Here is a 16696-nt window from a genome sequence, read left to right on the forward strand (position 1 = left end):
AAAAAAAAAGGCTGGGTCGTTGCAGACATTACATTATTCATGTCCATAATGTCATTATCATTGCAAAGAATTCAAAAAACAGACATGTCTCTCTTTTTTTTTTCCTTTTTTTCCCTTTTGCTCTCTGTTGCTCTTCTGCAGGCTGGACCAGAATTTTGATTGTCTGCAAGTGAATGTCGTGTGCAATACTGTACATTTGCTGGATTTTATCTCCTCGGTCATATCCTCCAATGACACAGTGAGTGTGAAGTAAACGAAGGAAGGACGAATGGAGGAAAAGGAGTGAACTTTTGACTCCTCTCTCACTGTTCTTAATTAAGTCCATGACCTTGTCATCCACACAGGTCTATTTCTTTAGACTGTACAGCCAAAAATATAGCAGTCGGTTTGGGTGACAGAGCAGGGGTGAATGGATGGATGGATGGATGGCTAGATGGATGGATGGATAAAAGGTTTGAATTAAAAAAAAACATGGAGAAGACAAAGTGAATGGAAGTGAGCATGGTAATATACAATGGATGGACAGATGGATGATGGACAGACGGGTAGTAAAAAGGTTTGAATTCCAAAAATCATGGCAAAGACAAAATGAATGGAAGTAGCATGGAAATATACAATGGATGGCCGGACGGAAAAATGGATGGAAGGACAGACGGATGGATGGATGGATGGATGGATGGATGGATGGATGGTGTCCTCTAAAGGGAGAGATCCATGACCCTAATTTAGGTGTGCATAAAAGCCTCAGGTGAGGGCTGAAAGACAGAGAATGGAAACTGTGAGGCAAGATACACTTTTGGCAAAAAAAAAAAAAAAAAAGCATGAATCCATAATCACCACCGGCCAGGAACAGATGAAACAAAGGAAGGGAAAAAAAAGGGGGAGGGATGTGTGGGAAAGAGAGACATTATGAAGAAATGAAGATACCTACAAGGGTCACTGAGGGGTCCTTCTCATATTAAAGCAGGATGTTAACAGTGGCAAGAAGTGGCTCAACCTAATTACCGACAGCCAGCCTTGTGCATTCCTCTCCCCAGGAGCGTCACACTAATATCTCCCTGCCTTCTCTATCTAAATTTAGATAGAAGTTAAGAGAAGGTGAGGAAAGGAGAAACTACGTGTGTGTGTGTGCGCGCAGCTTTGTCGCCGCACTGTTGGTAATTATAACCCGGTACGAGTTAACGGTAATTAATTGTTTTGCTTCTAGTTTGGGGTCACGAAGGAGAGAGTTGTTTAACTGTGAGACGTGCATCTGTAAATACTGTGACGGCAGAGTCGACGGAGGCATGATGAGAAGGAGCGGTCAGCGATAAGTCGACTGATTCAAATACATCACCCACACACTCACTATGTTTATAGACCAATCTCAAGAGGACGGACTGCCAAGGAAGCAATGAAGCCTAACTATCTCTCTTTCTCCAATAACAGACACACCTGACTCACCTCCCCCTGCCAAAGATCTCCTCCACACTCATTTCCTCTCACTCCTCCTACCTTCACCTCCCTCCCACTGTCAGTTCTTCTCACAGCCCACGTTTTCTCTCACTCTTGCTGCTCCCATATCACACTAACCTCCCATTTCTACCCTTCCAAACATTTGTCAAACCATGTCATTCTGCCCGGGTGGCTCCTCGTGTTTTTGTTCGTTTTTTTTTTTTGCCCCTTTCTTCCTTTCGCCCATACTGCATGAATAACGACCGTCTCCTTTCTTTTTCGAAAACAAACCAGTAAAACTTCAGGAAACAATTAAAGCGTACAGTGATGGAGGCGCTGTGTGGAAAAGGAAAAAAAAAAAGCAGGGGGAGGAGGTTGACAAGGTTGGAGACGATTACCACCAGCATGGAGTGGAGGCTCTTGTGTCTCCAAAGCATCAGTGGAGGGATGGGGACACCAGCTGGTTGGAGCACAGAACTGCACCTTTAAGTCTCAGAAAATGCTTGTGGGCAATAAAGAAATGCAGCCTTACTCAGTGTTTCACTGAGTGGCGATGCCTTAAGGATTTTGTAGATAATACACTCGGGGCAAAGCTAAGCCTAAGACTTCTCAAAGTAAGCTACAACTCTCAAGGCCTTGCGGGCAAGTCCAGAAAGTCAGTTGCAAATCTTACCTGTTTTTGTATTCCGACCAAATTTAAAAATGACACTGATATATAAGTATTTTTTTTTTTTTTTTAAACACTCGACCATGGCTTTACATGCTCGTGTTTAGTGAGCTGCACTCTCAGAGCTCGGAATGGAGTTCTCAGGAACACTAAAATGTATTCTTGTATTCTCGGTTGCCATTAATATTAACACTGACAAACACGTGACGTCTTTATCTGATGTTAAAACAGCTTCAGTAGCACTTTGATTCACTCAGTCCCTCCAGACTCTTTCTTTCTCTCATTCCCTATCCCTCGTATGCGCACCATTCAGCTCAAATAAAAAACGGGCATATGATTTTTAGTCGCTGGGATTTAAGGGACCAATTTTGATGCAGGGAGGAAAACCCACACAGACACACAGGGAGAATATCATTTTGACATGGACTCGCAGGAAAATGCAGGTGTTACTGAAGATGTCCAAGAATAATCCTAATTGTTTAGGTTCAGCCTCAATTTATGTGATAAGTAACACCCATCAAATATCAAATGTCCCATTTTTTTTTACTGCTCCAGTGTTTAACAACGCTCAGCTTTGGTAACTGTCCCGTATTTACAGCATAAAGCACTTTTTTCTAATACTGCTGAGCACACAGTTTTGCCATTCACCCATTCATACAGTAGACACGCACCGGTGTTCTATCTCACATCTATCGTGTCCCTTCACACGCTGCCGGCACAGCTGTGAGGGGCAACATGGGGTCAAGTGTCTTGTGCAGGAATCGAGTCTTTCTTTTTTTTTTTTCCTGTGAATCATGTAACTTTATAAAGCTGAGTTTGTTTACTTTGCCAGGAAGTCTGATCTAAAGCTCATCATCCAACAGCTCAGTGGGACTGTTCCATTAGTCTTGGTTATACTGTATGTCAAACTGTTGGGGAAAATGTAGAAAATGTTGTTCTGTGGACTGTGGATACTAATTGCCACGACAAGCAAGCAAGCCCCCCAACATGATCCTTTGTTTACATAAAAAATATTGAATCTTCGCAAAGCTTTAAGGGAAAAAAAAAAAAAAAAAAAATTAAGCTTGTTCTTGTTTCGATTTCTCATGGAATACCTCGAGCAATTTTCGAATTACACCGATTCTTATTCTCGGGTATTAACATGTATTCAGGTGAAGCATAAAATCCAATGCGTCAAAACGGCACACACTGACGGCGAAGAGAATGTATGTAAGGAATGTAAGAACGTACGCTGGGCAGAGGTCTGCTGATCAGAACGGGAAGAGAAAAAAAATAAATAAACGAGAAAAAGAAACAGTGAGTGTGTTACTGAAAACAGGGGTATCTTGGGAAGACACAGAGGGGAGTGAGCAGAGGAGCTTTCAGGCTTGGCGAGAGAGAGCTTTGCAGTGCCAGATAGACAGACAATCAGCCAGACTGACACTCTCAGACTGATCCCCAATCCTAAAACCTCATCTCCCCTTTGGCCTCCTCTCCAGCCTCACCTCCCTCCCCCATCCTCTCATCCCTTCATCCCTCGCAGTCATCCTCCTCACTTCCTCCCCTCAATACCCTGAAGCCAGGATTTGGACCAGTTTTTTTTTTTTTTCAGAAACACACACACACACACACACACACGACACCACAGCGGGGCCCCGAAGACAACGCCGTTCACCAAAGTCGATCCCAGTCGTTGACGAAATCGGGCGAAAGGGTGCGATTGATGAGAAGGATTGGACACAACGCTGTAGAGGGAGAAGTGAGACTGAGGATTTTGCCTCTCTCCCACGCCACCTCAGATGACGACATCAGCGCAGACAGAAACCTTCAAGCTGCGACTGCGATCAAGTGCGATTAGTTCAGCCTGGCGCCGGCGGATCGCACGGGATTTAAAAATAGAAGTAAGTTCTGTTGTTGAAAGTTTAAAAAAAAAGTCCAAGAATGGAAACTTCAACGACAAGTTAAAGACGAGCATGTTCACATCATAGGAGATCAAAAAAAATCTACAAATATTGCATAAAAAGTTTGAGGCTTGGGGAAGGCGGAAACGTCTTAGCATTAAAAAGGAGGTACGATTAAATGCAGTGGAAACAGATTCAGCAAAGAAGGAATTAAGAAATCAAACTGAAATGTCTGTCCAGCTTCTGCATTTCACTGCACTGGCAAAACTGCAGAATGACAAAAATGGGGGACCCGGCGGTTAAGAGGAGGTTTAGGTGGACTGATGAGAAAAATTCCTCAACTGAGCACAAGACGCAAATGTTGCAATAGTTGTTTGGAAGCAGCAACAAAGCGCGACCAAATAAACAGCTGCTGACAGCTATTTGTTATTGATATTGTCAAGTCCAGGTCACTTCAGTGGTGGACTAGGACTTTTACTAAGTCTCAATATTAACAGCGGTGGGTAGAAATGTAAATTTTCGTTTACCGAATATTTGAAAAATGATGTTAAAATTTGCGATATCTTGTAAAAACAGATAATCACAAAACTTGTTTGAGTCATTTCGAGTGTATAGCATATTCACATGTGCACACTGAGTATCTGCCGAGTCAGTAAAACTCTTCTGAGATCGGTTGTGCAGATTTTGATTTTGTTGAAAAAAAAACAACAAGACACAAAAAAAGATCTTGTGGCACAGCAATCTTTGCAACCACACACACACACACACACACACACACACACACACACACACACACACACACACACACACACACACACACACACACACACACACACACACACACACACACACACACACACACACACACACACACACACACACACACACACACACGCAAGCCCCCAATTCATATTTCAATTTCCAACATAAAGCAGACAGTGCTGACAGATTTTCCTGCAATCTTCCTCTACTCGTGCACTCACCCTGTGGAGGTGGCACAGGCCGGCACACAGGGGGGTAACGGGGTGTCAGCCGGACACATAAAACACAGATGACAGAGAGATTGTACTCGACCTCTCCGCTCACCCGAAACATGATGTAGCCCCTGTGCTTTCTTGGAGAGGAGTCACATTGGCAGGATGACTTTAAAAAGTCTAAACAACAACCCCTGTTCCCTCACAAACACACACACACACACACACAAAAAGGCAAACTTTTCATCTTTCCCCAAAAAAAAAAAAAGTGTCATGCCTACGCAAACAGTGACACCAACGACAAAGTGCTGACTCGGTGGCCTCCCTGCCGGTTTGTGCTCCGCTGGCAACAGAGCGTGTCCTGATAAATAAAGCGACAAATGCAATGGACAGAGAAAGTGAGGGGAAAGGGGGAGAGAGAGAGACAGAGCGAGAGAGCATGGAGAGCTATAATTAGTAAGTGATTAACGAGCAGGCATTAGACAGGTCCCACGTCATTGATTGTGATGTTGTGCGCTGCTGCTGCTGCTGCAGCGACAACAAGAAGGGACACACAGGTCGCCACTCTCACACACACACACACAGCAGTGTTGTGTGTTTGTTCTTCCTGACAGACACAGCCAACAAACATTACGTCAAACAAGTTGTAGTGGCTATAGATTTATGTTCTCACTTTTTATCCAGAAATCTGATTTTATTTGGGGGGGGGGGGGTTTAAGGGTTCAAATTCAAACCTTAAGAACTTGTGCAGCCTGGACGCGCAACATATCGTCTGAAGTAATTACCACGGGACCCAGCAGAGGGCGTCCTGAGTGCAAATTGACCTGGGATCCACTTTGAATGAACTTTCGGCCCATGAGAACAATAGGACGGTGATGTTATGTCGTTGTGCTGTGAAAATGGAGGACCCAAGTCATGTGGAAGTATTTCTGGTTCTACACCTGACAAATCTGCTGAGTCACCTGTTAGCTCAGGCGTTCTACCTGAGTGAGGCAGTGGAGACATCACCACAGAAAAGCAGAAAACAAGTTTTCAACCGAGCATGACTACGAGTGCGAGTAATATAATCAATAATTTCAATTTTTGTTTTTTTAGGTTTTTTTGTTTTTTAAACTGACAGCCAGACTTCTGGCTCATTCAAAAAACCTAAATAAAATGGAATATTTATGTAGCTTTTCCCGTAAAAATCATTAACGGTTCAGCCAAGAAAGGCAAAAAGCTGATTCTGATACACTTGTTTTAGTGGGAATTCAATTAGATTTTTTTTTTTTATTAGCACACTTGCTCAGGAATGTGATCTTCATTCCAGTCCAGTTTATAAATACTAGTGTATTTCTAGGTCTAATGGAAAAAAAAACAAACAAAAAAAAAAGCATCTGTGTCTGGACTACACAGTCTGAACTGCCATCTTGCTGAAAGCCTCCTTCTGCCTTTCCAACCCCCGTGCTCGCACACTAGGCCTACTCGTTCTCCCTCCAGACTCTTCCTCCCTCTGAAGATAAGACGGGAGACATTCAGGGGAATTTCAAGCTCAACTCTCAGACACAAGGAGTATGCAGTGAAGAGAATTGTGGGGAGGGAAAAAAAAAATGCTGAGCGAGGCGAATGAAGAGCAAAGTGCTGTCCCTTCCTTTTCCTGCACCTTCTGCCTGTCTCTGAGAACTGGTCAGGTGCCAACACCGATGTACTTATTGTACGGCTGGGCGGGCACAGAGAGTGCCGGCCCATCATGCCTGGCATAACAGCGCTCTGTCCTTGCTTCCGCTTTTTTTTTTGCCTGCCAAGCTAATCACGATAATGATGACAATGAGAAGGAGGAGGACGAGAAACAAGAACACTTAGGGACTTGGCTCAGCTGCCTGTTCTATAGATTTCTACAATGGAGGGATGGAATTGGATGTGCATGCATAAGGTTTTAGGTTATTTCGATCACTGGCTTGCACATTTGCATGTGTTTTTCTCACACCTACCTTGTCGTTGTTGTAGTAGGCCAGACTCTCGCCGTCGAAGCGCACCCACCGCCGTTGGAAGACACAGTTTCTGCGAGGAAGAGTTGAGAGACAAAAATGTGTTTCACTGTGGTGTAAAAGAGATTATCTCCAAAAACATCAACACAGTAAACCCAGCCAGGGACTAACTCTGCTCTAAACAGGTACAGGCACTGATTCATTAATGTCAAGAGTTGTATTAACAGCTGCCAATTAACATAATCAAAACAAATGGTTACTTTCAGGTTTGAATATTCAACAGCCTGAACTCACTTTGCCAAACCTATGCAAATCAGGTGGTGAAGGAGGATAAAGAGAGAGGTCAGTGATAGATGGCTCTGGCATTGAGGAACATGCAGCACCAAAGACACTGTGGGTAGAAAACCTAAGTGCATCTAATTGATACAAATGCATCTCCCATTTTCTTTTCCCGCTCTTTCAATATTGCTCTGCATTATGAAAAGAGCTCCTCCAGGCGAATTCTATTTAAATAATCATCACAGTTAGAAGACAACGTGAGAAACAGAGGAATGAGCGGAATAAAAAATAAATTAAAAAAAAAACGGCCCGCAAAGACAGAGGAGGCTGTGTGGCATATTTTTTTTTCCCGACAGCTGAGGTGAAAAGTTGAACAATACAAATAATTGGAACCATGCACGGATCTTAACAGTCTATATTTATTTACGCCTACTAATACCTCTGCAGTGAGGAGCCGTAAATAAAGCTGGCAATCATAAGGATTTCATGCAGATCAGCGCATCATTACATCGGATAACGAAGGAATGTCTCGCGTCTCATAATCGCAGCTGAATCTCCATCTAAGCTGCACTTTAACTTACCCTTGAGGCGACAGTTTGTCCAGCCAGCCCACTTTGAGCACCTGGTGTTTGGGGGCTCCATAAAAGCATGCATAAGGAGAGATGTCAGGCAAGGCAGTCCTGCTTGCACCCGCCACAATGTCTGCAGGCTCTGAATAGAGGTCACACTCCACCATCATCAAGGACCCATCTTTGGGGCGAGAGGCAGTTGCACTGATAACTGGTTTTTCGGCGGGCGCGGCAAAACCTTGGTCCAGAGTGGCCTGTGACGAAATCCTGGTGCACTCTTTCACTGTTGAATACTCGTCTTCGCAGGCATTTGGGATGACAGGAGCCGGCGGAGAATCATTTTCCTTTGGCGCCTTCTGCTTTTTCCTGAATGAGATCACATTGGTGATAGGGATTTCTATTAACAATGAGTCTAACTGGTGACTTCATATCGGGTTTTCAACGGCATTGTTATTAGGTATGGTTGAGTGTAACCACACCTTTAAAGTGAAGTCACAGGCCTTAAAGCTCACTTCTTTGTTACTGCACTGAGAAGTAAAACAACCAGATACACACACACACACACACACATATATATGAATATAAAAAGAAAAAACATCGAAACGTAGTAACATTACTTACTCTCCGCTCATACTTCAGCGATTTGCATTTAGCTTTGTATTACTAGAATAGGTAGTAGTATTTTGGAAAAATTGTGCTTCCCAACCTCAGTTTCCCCCAAATTTAGAAATATCTAATAGCTAACAGGGCCAAGTGTCACTGGTGGGCACGTAACAAAGACAAGAATGAAGATATTTCTCGACTCAGGGGAAACTGAGGTTTGGAAGCACAATTTCTATTCTAGTAATACAAAGCTAAATACAAATCGGTGAAGTATTCCTTTAACCCAGCACTTCTCAAATAGTGGGGTGTGAGAGGCAGGGCTGGACAACTCATACAGATAAATAAATAACTATTAACAGGTTCTCAATTAGTATCAATTCAGGGGGGGCATGACAGAAAATAATTGAGAACCACTGTTTTAACCAATGCTCCAAAAAACAGATTTAAAAACTTATATCTGTAATTCTGCTGCCATAATGCTTACATTGTAAAAAAAAATTTCAAGTACAAATACCATAACGTCTGAGCCAAAAATAAAAACAGTTCCACTTTTTGCAGTAAACAATTTTTTCTATTCGTGGCACAAGGTAGCTGAATATCTTAACACCATAGAGAGCAGCTGCGAGGCTCCTTCTGTAAGCCAACACATATCACCTCTCCTTATAAACAAGACATCAGTGTCCACATCAAACAACCGAGATAAAAACATGTTAATAACTACGCTTTAGAGATTTTACTTTGCTTTAGTTTTGAATTTTAAGAAAGCCAGGCCAGTTGCTTCTGCATTCTACCCCTCTGTATGCTATGCTATTCATTGCCTAGCTCCATAAACAGCATTAAAACATGAGCGTGGTATTGACCTTTCCCTCAAGACTTTTAAAAGACCAAACTATTTCTTAGCAAGAGCTAATACTGCACTCCAGGGACCGGATATGTAGAATAATTCCTGTCAAATCACCCTGACTGCTCTTACTGTAAAGATTGCACATGCAGACAGAGCTTTGTCGTGCAGTGCAACGCGCCTCGACAAGGTGTGATCACACATCTTGAGTATGAATATTGACCGATATTAAAATTAAATTAAATTAAATTAAATTAATGCATGTTATAAGTCAGATGAAGGAGCTCCGATGTTGCTTTCACACGTATGTGATGGAGGTGTCAACTAAGATGCTGCTCATACAAATTAGCACCTATTCAATCTTAACGGTGCGCCTATCGCTTCACTTGGTTCATGCAGCATAAAGTAGACGTTGAGGAATGTTTAACTATATGCTAAACAACTTTATGCGTTTAAAAGGTGCAGTATGTGACTTCGGATGTTCTACATGCTGTAGATGCCTGTGCACGTTCAACATGAAGCAACAAAGAACAGTAGTGGAGACGTTCCGGTTCTCAATATTTGAATGTCTATTTATAAACCTCAAGGTGTGAAACGGCAGTACTACATCAGAACACCATACCTCTGTTTCTTCTGCTTTATCTTGTCTTTGAAAGCAAGTTGTAACCCTTCCTTAGCTCCTTGGTCCTACAGAGCATGGAAGAGATTAGCATCAGATGAATCCGTCTTTCAGTCAGACTCCGTTATCATGCTGCTGCGCTAAGCTATGTTAACTTTAGTGGTTAGGGTGACATTTCTATTAACCCCAAGGGGCAAACTTTAAACAAGCACATTTTTTTTTCTACTCTTTTAATGTGATCATGGTGACAATTTTAACACAGAGAGGAAAGTCTGGTGTGTGTGATCTGTGGCTGAAGATCTCAGAAGTGTCTGTTCCTCTTTGGTAAGATGCTATTCACTATCCACTAGTGGGATTATATAGTCTCTTACCGGTGCTCTTTCAGGGTTGTTGTACAGGAACGTTTCTCCGTAGGGAGCAATAGGCATCAAGGTCTTTTGTGGTGAAGCTAAAAGGGACACAGGGACAACACAACAGTGGTTTTGTCATGTACTGAAACAGAAGACAGTGTAAAGGCCTATGAAGGTAGGGATTTAAACAGCTTTGTGCCAGTAAGATTTTAAATCACTTGCTAGGTATAATTGTGCCCTTTGATTAAACGAAATCACTGATCCAAGAAAATTTGCCAACCGCTGATCCATGCAAGCATTAAAATCCTGTTTTAAAATGCACATCTCTCTGCCTCAACCCCTTTCCTCGCCAAACTTAAAGTATGATCCTTCTATTCTGCCAGTATCTGCCATGGCCATTTCTGTATTGGCTCCTGCAGCGAGTATGATCAGTGGAAGACATGAGAAGGGGCAAAGGAAGACTGTGGCCAGACGCTATTAGTCTGGAGACCCGAGGCCACCCTGCGTAGGATGCTTTCTGTCTCTGTGAAAAATGACACCACCTTCTCCTGAGGACTGAGAGGGTCAGAAGACAACACCGCAGGGCTAGACACACACATAAACACCAGCGGAGGAACGGACACGCACAAAGACTTTGGTGTACAAAGATCGAAACACTCTCAGACACATAACGTTGCCTTGAGAGAAACGCAGGCATAGAAGGATGGATGTTCAAATAAGCAGAGTCTCAGATTTATGCCCTTACAGACATGAATGTACTACTTTTTAAAGCTTTACAGACACCTACTTCCAAAACAATACAGGCCATTACAGAGTGTCACAAAGGCCATGTCCACAGCTTGGTACACTTTATGAAGGGGTCTGTTTATTTGATGATAAAATCCGCAGAAACACAGCGGCCCTCTCCATGGACAGGCTCAGTGGGCAGATGGCAACCATCGATCATCATCTATTAGCCGACCTTCAGGCCACTCGTGAGTCTCTCCCAAGGCCAGTGGACCAGGCTGCACTCAATTCCTGTCTGATTCCCTCTATTCTTCCCTCACTGGCTCTGTCCCGCCTTTTGTTTCTCCTCAGTCGACTGCGGTGCCATTTTATCTGCTCCCGCTCTGACTCACACTCTGCTCGCAATCTGAGGAGCGACCTAGATGCAGCCGCCGGCTCGAAGTTAGCGAGGAGATTGATTGAGGAGAGATCAAGGAGACAGATTACTTTCTGACGCCTTCCTGTTTTTGAATCGGGGATCATGTTGATGATATCACTTATCTGCGTTAAGCACGGTGGACACAAAACTGCTGCCAGTGCTGTCACTACAGACACTGATTCGCCAAATATACTTATGAATTGTCAGGGTTTTTATGTGCATAACAGCTGTGATTGTTATAATTATGTAGGTAAGTTGCTTTTGTGATACAACTGTAATGCTAAACATTTAAAAGGCGCTATATGTAACATATATACAACAGCAACCCTTCACATTTGGAACAGGGTGCTCATTCCCAGTTGAAAACATTGTGTTTAAAGTTGGGTTGCCAAGGTTTCACATAGGGGTGTCAAATTATCGCGTTCATTGCAATGAATTAATTACAGTCATATTTAGCGTGTTATGTATTTTAATGGTGTTAATCTAATTTGTAATCTCCAACTTTACTGTTCCTGTATTACATTTCAAAAATGCCCCGACGGCACCATTGACAAAGGTGAGTGATATGCCTTCTTCTATGTAAGAAGGAGTTAGCTTACCACCCAAAGCAGCTCAAGTTTAGCCTACCACGTCAATGCAAAGCACCCAGTCGCGAGTGCAGCGACGGCTAACGTTAGCAGCGAAGACGTTAGCAAGTTAGCGAGCCATAGCAAAGCTCTTCGCCAAACTAAACTGGAGGAGAACACCCCAGTAGTCTGCGACCGACAGGCTACTTTATATGGACCTGATGTTTTATTTTTAATTTGTATTTTCTAATTAATTGGAGTTTGATAAAAGAACACAGTGGAATGTAAATGGCTGCATCTGTTCAAGTTTGTTAAAACAATAAATGACTTTATAAAGACACTTTTTTTGTTACATATCAATCCTTTGATCTGCCACAATAATGTAATAATGAATTTAAATGAAAATACCTCAAGTTGAGGGCTTTTCTAAGTAATTTTTAGGTGCGATTAAAAGGAGATTAATTTGTTACAATCATAATTAAAGATCATAACTAATTAATCACTTGACAGCACTAGTTTCACAAACACTAAACTGTACTTTTTAAGTGTTAGACATAGTGGTAATCAACCGTAACAATTAATCAAGCTAATAGTTGCCATTTTGTATTGACTGGCATTGGCCAATTATAGTCATTAGTCGGCCAATAATAAAAAAAATTTGTTCTGAGAAACTTAAAACTTTCATTTGCATCCAAAGGTGTTCTTTTTGTTTTTCATGCATTTAATATTTAGACTTAATTATAGGAAATCCTGTATATAAAATGTAGAGTGTTGTTCAGCTAAATACTGTATATGTGCCAAAAAGTCGCCATCAATTATTGGCAATGGTCAACAGTCAACCATTGAAAAATCCACATCGGTTGGCCCTACTTTTACACAGCATTACACTGTGTTAATACACATTCTTAAATGTCCCACCATCTGATATATTTATAAAAACACAAACATTATTTGCTTAATGTAGGTGAAAATGTGTCTACCCAAGGTGGCAGCAGCAGAGAATTATCACATGGAGGAGGAGAAGACAAGGTGACAAACACAAACTGTAAAAACCTTACAAGTTAAATATCCATTGACAACGTGTAACAGAGAGATAGAGAGAGTGAGAGTGTGTGTTAGTTCTGTCTTCAACAACCTCTGCATTCAGCCGTCTATTTTAACACATCTCCACTGCTGACTTTTTCCTTCTCCTGTGGTTGAAATATTGTTGTGACAAGTATAGTGAGGCTTTTTAGGTTTGGTAACTTTCAGTGTTTTTGACAAATAGCTGCAGCTAGCTGTGGGTGCTGTGTTATTGTGTGGGTGGCACGACAGACCAAAACATTATATTTAAATATACTGGCTGCACCATTGCACATAATATGTAATTTATAGTTGTCTCCCTAAAAATCTAGCATGACAACATACAACATACAAATATCAGCCCCCAATATATGCTTTCTGGTTTGTGCCAATTAGCAAAATGATGCATGCTAATAAGCCAAATAATATTCAGAGTAAACAAATATCTGTGTATAGCACTGTGCTTGTGAGGGTGTTGGCATGCTGAGCTAAGCATTTCACTCAAAACACCACCGTGCATTAGCGCAGCCTCACAGAGCTGCTATCATGTCATAATTAATCTGGGGGTTTTGATGTTGCCTTTGTTTGTTTTTGTATGTTTTTTCTTTTTTTCATGAAACAAGCTAATCAGAAAAAGATGAGTGCTAGGTGATGTCTTCCAAACACACTAATGACTGAATATCTTCCCAGTTTGCTGAGTTGGAGAAGCAACACAGAGAAGAAAGTGAAACTTATTCACAAGAACATGTGATGGTGTTAATTAAAATTCTGCCAGCCTCCGGTTGCAAGTTTTTTAATGGAATACAGCAACCACTCTGTGAGATTACACTGTTAGATTACAAGTCCTGGATCTCATCTCAGAATACACTCTTCAAATGCACTTGGGTAAAATGAAAAGTGAAATAACGTCTTGCTAGACCTTGCTGTGAAAGAAGATTTGAGATTCTAGTCAAGCTCCCCTTTTCCCTGCTCTGGGTCTGGTTTGCCTCCCTCTACTCCACCAGCTCTCTTCCCATCCATCTTCCTCTTCCTTCCTCCCAAACCACTTCACTGTCTTGACTTTTTTCTCTGGTCTCACTCCTCATCTTGTTACATACAGATAAGAAGTTGGCAAAACAAGGCCTGCCAAGAGACTGCAGCAGTGAAGGTACACGTAACAGAGGAGGAAGAGGAAGCCGTAACGGAAGCATGAAGGGAGTTAAAGGGGAGCCTTTCAAATGCAGCGTATTCTCCATGCAATAATACATTCTTTGTAATGGAAACACACGCCTGCACAAATGAGAACGGTGCTGTTGAGATGCACATCCACGTCGCACCGAGATGAGAAGTTCTCAACTATTACGTATGCAGTATGCCATTTCTGCACGTCTACACATAAATCAAAAGGGCACAGCCAGGGTGGTCTAATTTGGTAATTCAGTGATGCTGCAGCAATTCCAGTCACCTCAGCAGCTGCCTGGTTTTTCGGTTGCATCTTAATGATGCAAGGACAGAAAAGAAAACCCATAAAGGCTCTGGTTAAGAGCACCTTTGTCTCCGTCCATGCCTTTCCAGGCACCTTTCGACATCGCATGATAACTCGGATAGAAATCTGCAGGTGTTGAAACAGGTGTTCAAATATATTCACATGAAGATGTGCCACGCATTCTTTCAAATTGTAATCATTGAAAGGCAGCACATGGAGAACAAATTGACCTTGGTACAGAAAGCAGCTCACGTACAGAGTGCATCAAGTAGTGCAAAATCAAATGAGACATGAGGGTCTACTAAGCCCAGTAAATTGAGCTGAGGGAGTGTCAAAATAATTCAGACATTTGTGCTGGTTGAACTACAAGCCAGTGTGTTGTTAGCAAAGTCTAATAACTTCTTAAAAAAAAACAAAAAACTTTGGAGAGCTATACAACAGGCGTACACACTGAGGTCCTGCTCAGGGACAAGATGTGAGAGAGCTCGTTCCCCGTGTGAAGAGCACTTGAAACAGGGGGAACGTTGCGCCACACAACTCTGCCACTCAATTCCCCAAACCCAGGTACAACCCTCATCTCTTCTCCCTTCTTTCATCCGGGCAAACAACAGCACCAGAGACTCCACAGACAAATGAAATATGCATGGCAGATATGAAGCGGATGCAGGTGAAAGACTGCATGTACCTTGTATGCCGTTTGCACCGGTGGGACCTTCGGAGGCAGTTAGGTGTTCAGGGCTGGTTGTTTGCACTGGTGGTGTGCACCTGAGAAAGAGAAACCAAGGGTTGAGAACCACCAATTCAGCATGAGGAGGGGCATCATGTTGATGTTCAGGCTGTTAGAATAGAGATGTGGAATGTGAGTTTCACACTTCACTGAACAGTGGATAACGTGGTTTCTCGGAATGGAGAACTGCATAGGAGGTTTGGGGATCTCCGTGAGTGTAAATCGAAAACAAAGTGAGAAAGTCATGCATTCATGTGATGTCAGCCTGCAGGTTAGGGCTGAAGGATTAATTGCATTTGTGATAATATTGCTAAACACAATTTTCTGACCACAAATGCTGCGGTTACACCCACTCGACTTGAAAACAAGAGCGTGGCTGAAGGAGGGAAGAGGCTACAGAAACTGGCACCATGTGTCACATTTGTGTCAAAAAATTAACAGTACATGGTTGTGTGGAACTATTTCAACTTTAAAAATAAGTGTACTACACAGCGACACGTGCCTTGCTACTGTTTCTGCTTCAAGGCGTGCATGAGTTTCTCTGTGAGATGAATAAAGTATCTATCTATCTATCTATCTATCTATCTATCTATGAGCAAGAAAGACGGAGAGAGTGTATTTGTTACCTCTTTAAGCCCTGTTCTGGCATAAACACTGACCTCGTAAGGTCCAGTGGTCTTAAAACCTGATCCTAATGAATCAGAACCTGGATAAGCTTAGTGGTACATGGTTGTGGTTCGGTCAAAGTTAGGGTGAGGCATTAACTGGTTATGGTTAAGGTTAAGGATAACGCTTAATTTCGGCTGCCCAAATGAATGGAAGACAATGCAGTGTCCTAAGAAGAATAGCTGTATAAACCTGTGTGTGTGAAGACATATGTGTCATAATGATAGCACTGTATCAACTAAAATTGTAGGAATTACGCAATCTTTATTTCTATAAGTTAAGAAAAAGGCAAGAGCAACAGGGCTGTGTAAGAACCTGGTAGGACACTTATTTCAAAGTTGGAAAAAGAAGGCAACATTAACGGAGGCTCAAACTGCTGAATAATATAGAAGATAAGTTGAAAAAAATTGCATTTTAAAGCTTAACTAAACTCCTAATTCACTTCTTTCAGCAGAAAACCAAGGTATACAGGCATGTTGTTTATTGATCCAGGTCCAGATCTTGGCAGTGTAAATAATTTGAATTATGCTTTTTGTGTTGAAAATATGCGCATCTACTCTCTCTTTCTCGCCAAACATCGACTATTACAGTCGAATTTCTGTCATGCGCCAGCATAAGAGCCTTTTTTCCCTCAATCCTATGCTCTTTTGTCACGGACTGTCCTCTACTGGCCCCGCCCATCCCTAATACAAAACCCCGGCTCCCACTCATTCAAAGTCATGGACAGTAGAGAATGAATGGATGGCATTGAGGAGAGTAGAGAGCAGATTGAGCGAGTTGCATAGATTGACTCGAGGGGAGGAAAGTCCTCAACATCGAACACACTTTCACTCACAAAAGTATCAGCACTGCTGCCACTGGAGTCGTCTCTCATGGCAAATGT

At 42.3% G+C, this 16696-nt stretch overlaps 1 protein-coding gene across 5 annotated transcripts in view; it reads right to left on the bottom strand.

The window, feature by feature from the left end:
* Positions 1-16696, bottom strand: part of arap2 (ArfGAP with RhoGAP domain, ankyrin repeat and PH domain 2) — a 126606-nt gene that overhangs the window by 103625 nt on the left and 6285 nt on the right. For all 5 annotated transcript variants that reach the window (XM_058625725.1, XM_058625728.1, XM_058625726.1 and 2 more), the window contains 5 exons: positions 15106-15185; positions 10205-10281; positions 9837-9901; positions 7783-8136; positions 6926-6995 (listed from right to left, as the gene is read on the bottom strand). In XM_058625725.1, coding sequence (XP_058481708.1) covers positions 6926-6995; positions 7783-8136; positions 9837-9901; positions 10205-10281; positions 15106-15185 — 646 coding nt within the window. The remainder of the gene's footprint in view (positions 1-6925; positions 6996-7782; positions 8137-9836; positions 9902-10204; positions 10282-15105; positions 15186-16696) is intronic.

The sequence above is a fragment of the Solea solea genome, chromosome 3 (genome assembly GCF_958295425.1).
Source record: "Solea solea chromosome 3, fSolSol10.1, whole genome shotgun sequence".
NCBI lineage: Eukaryota > Metazoa > Chordata > Actinopteri > Pleuronectiformes > Soleidae > Solea > Solea solea.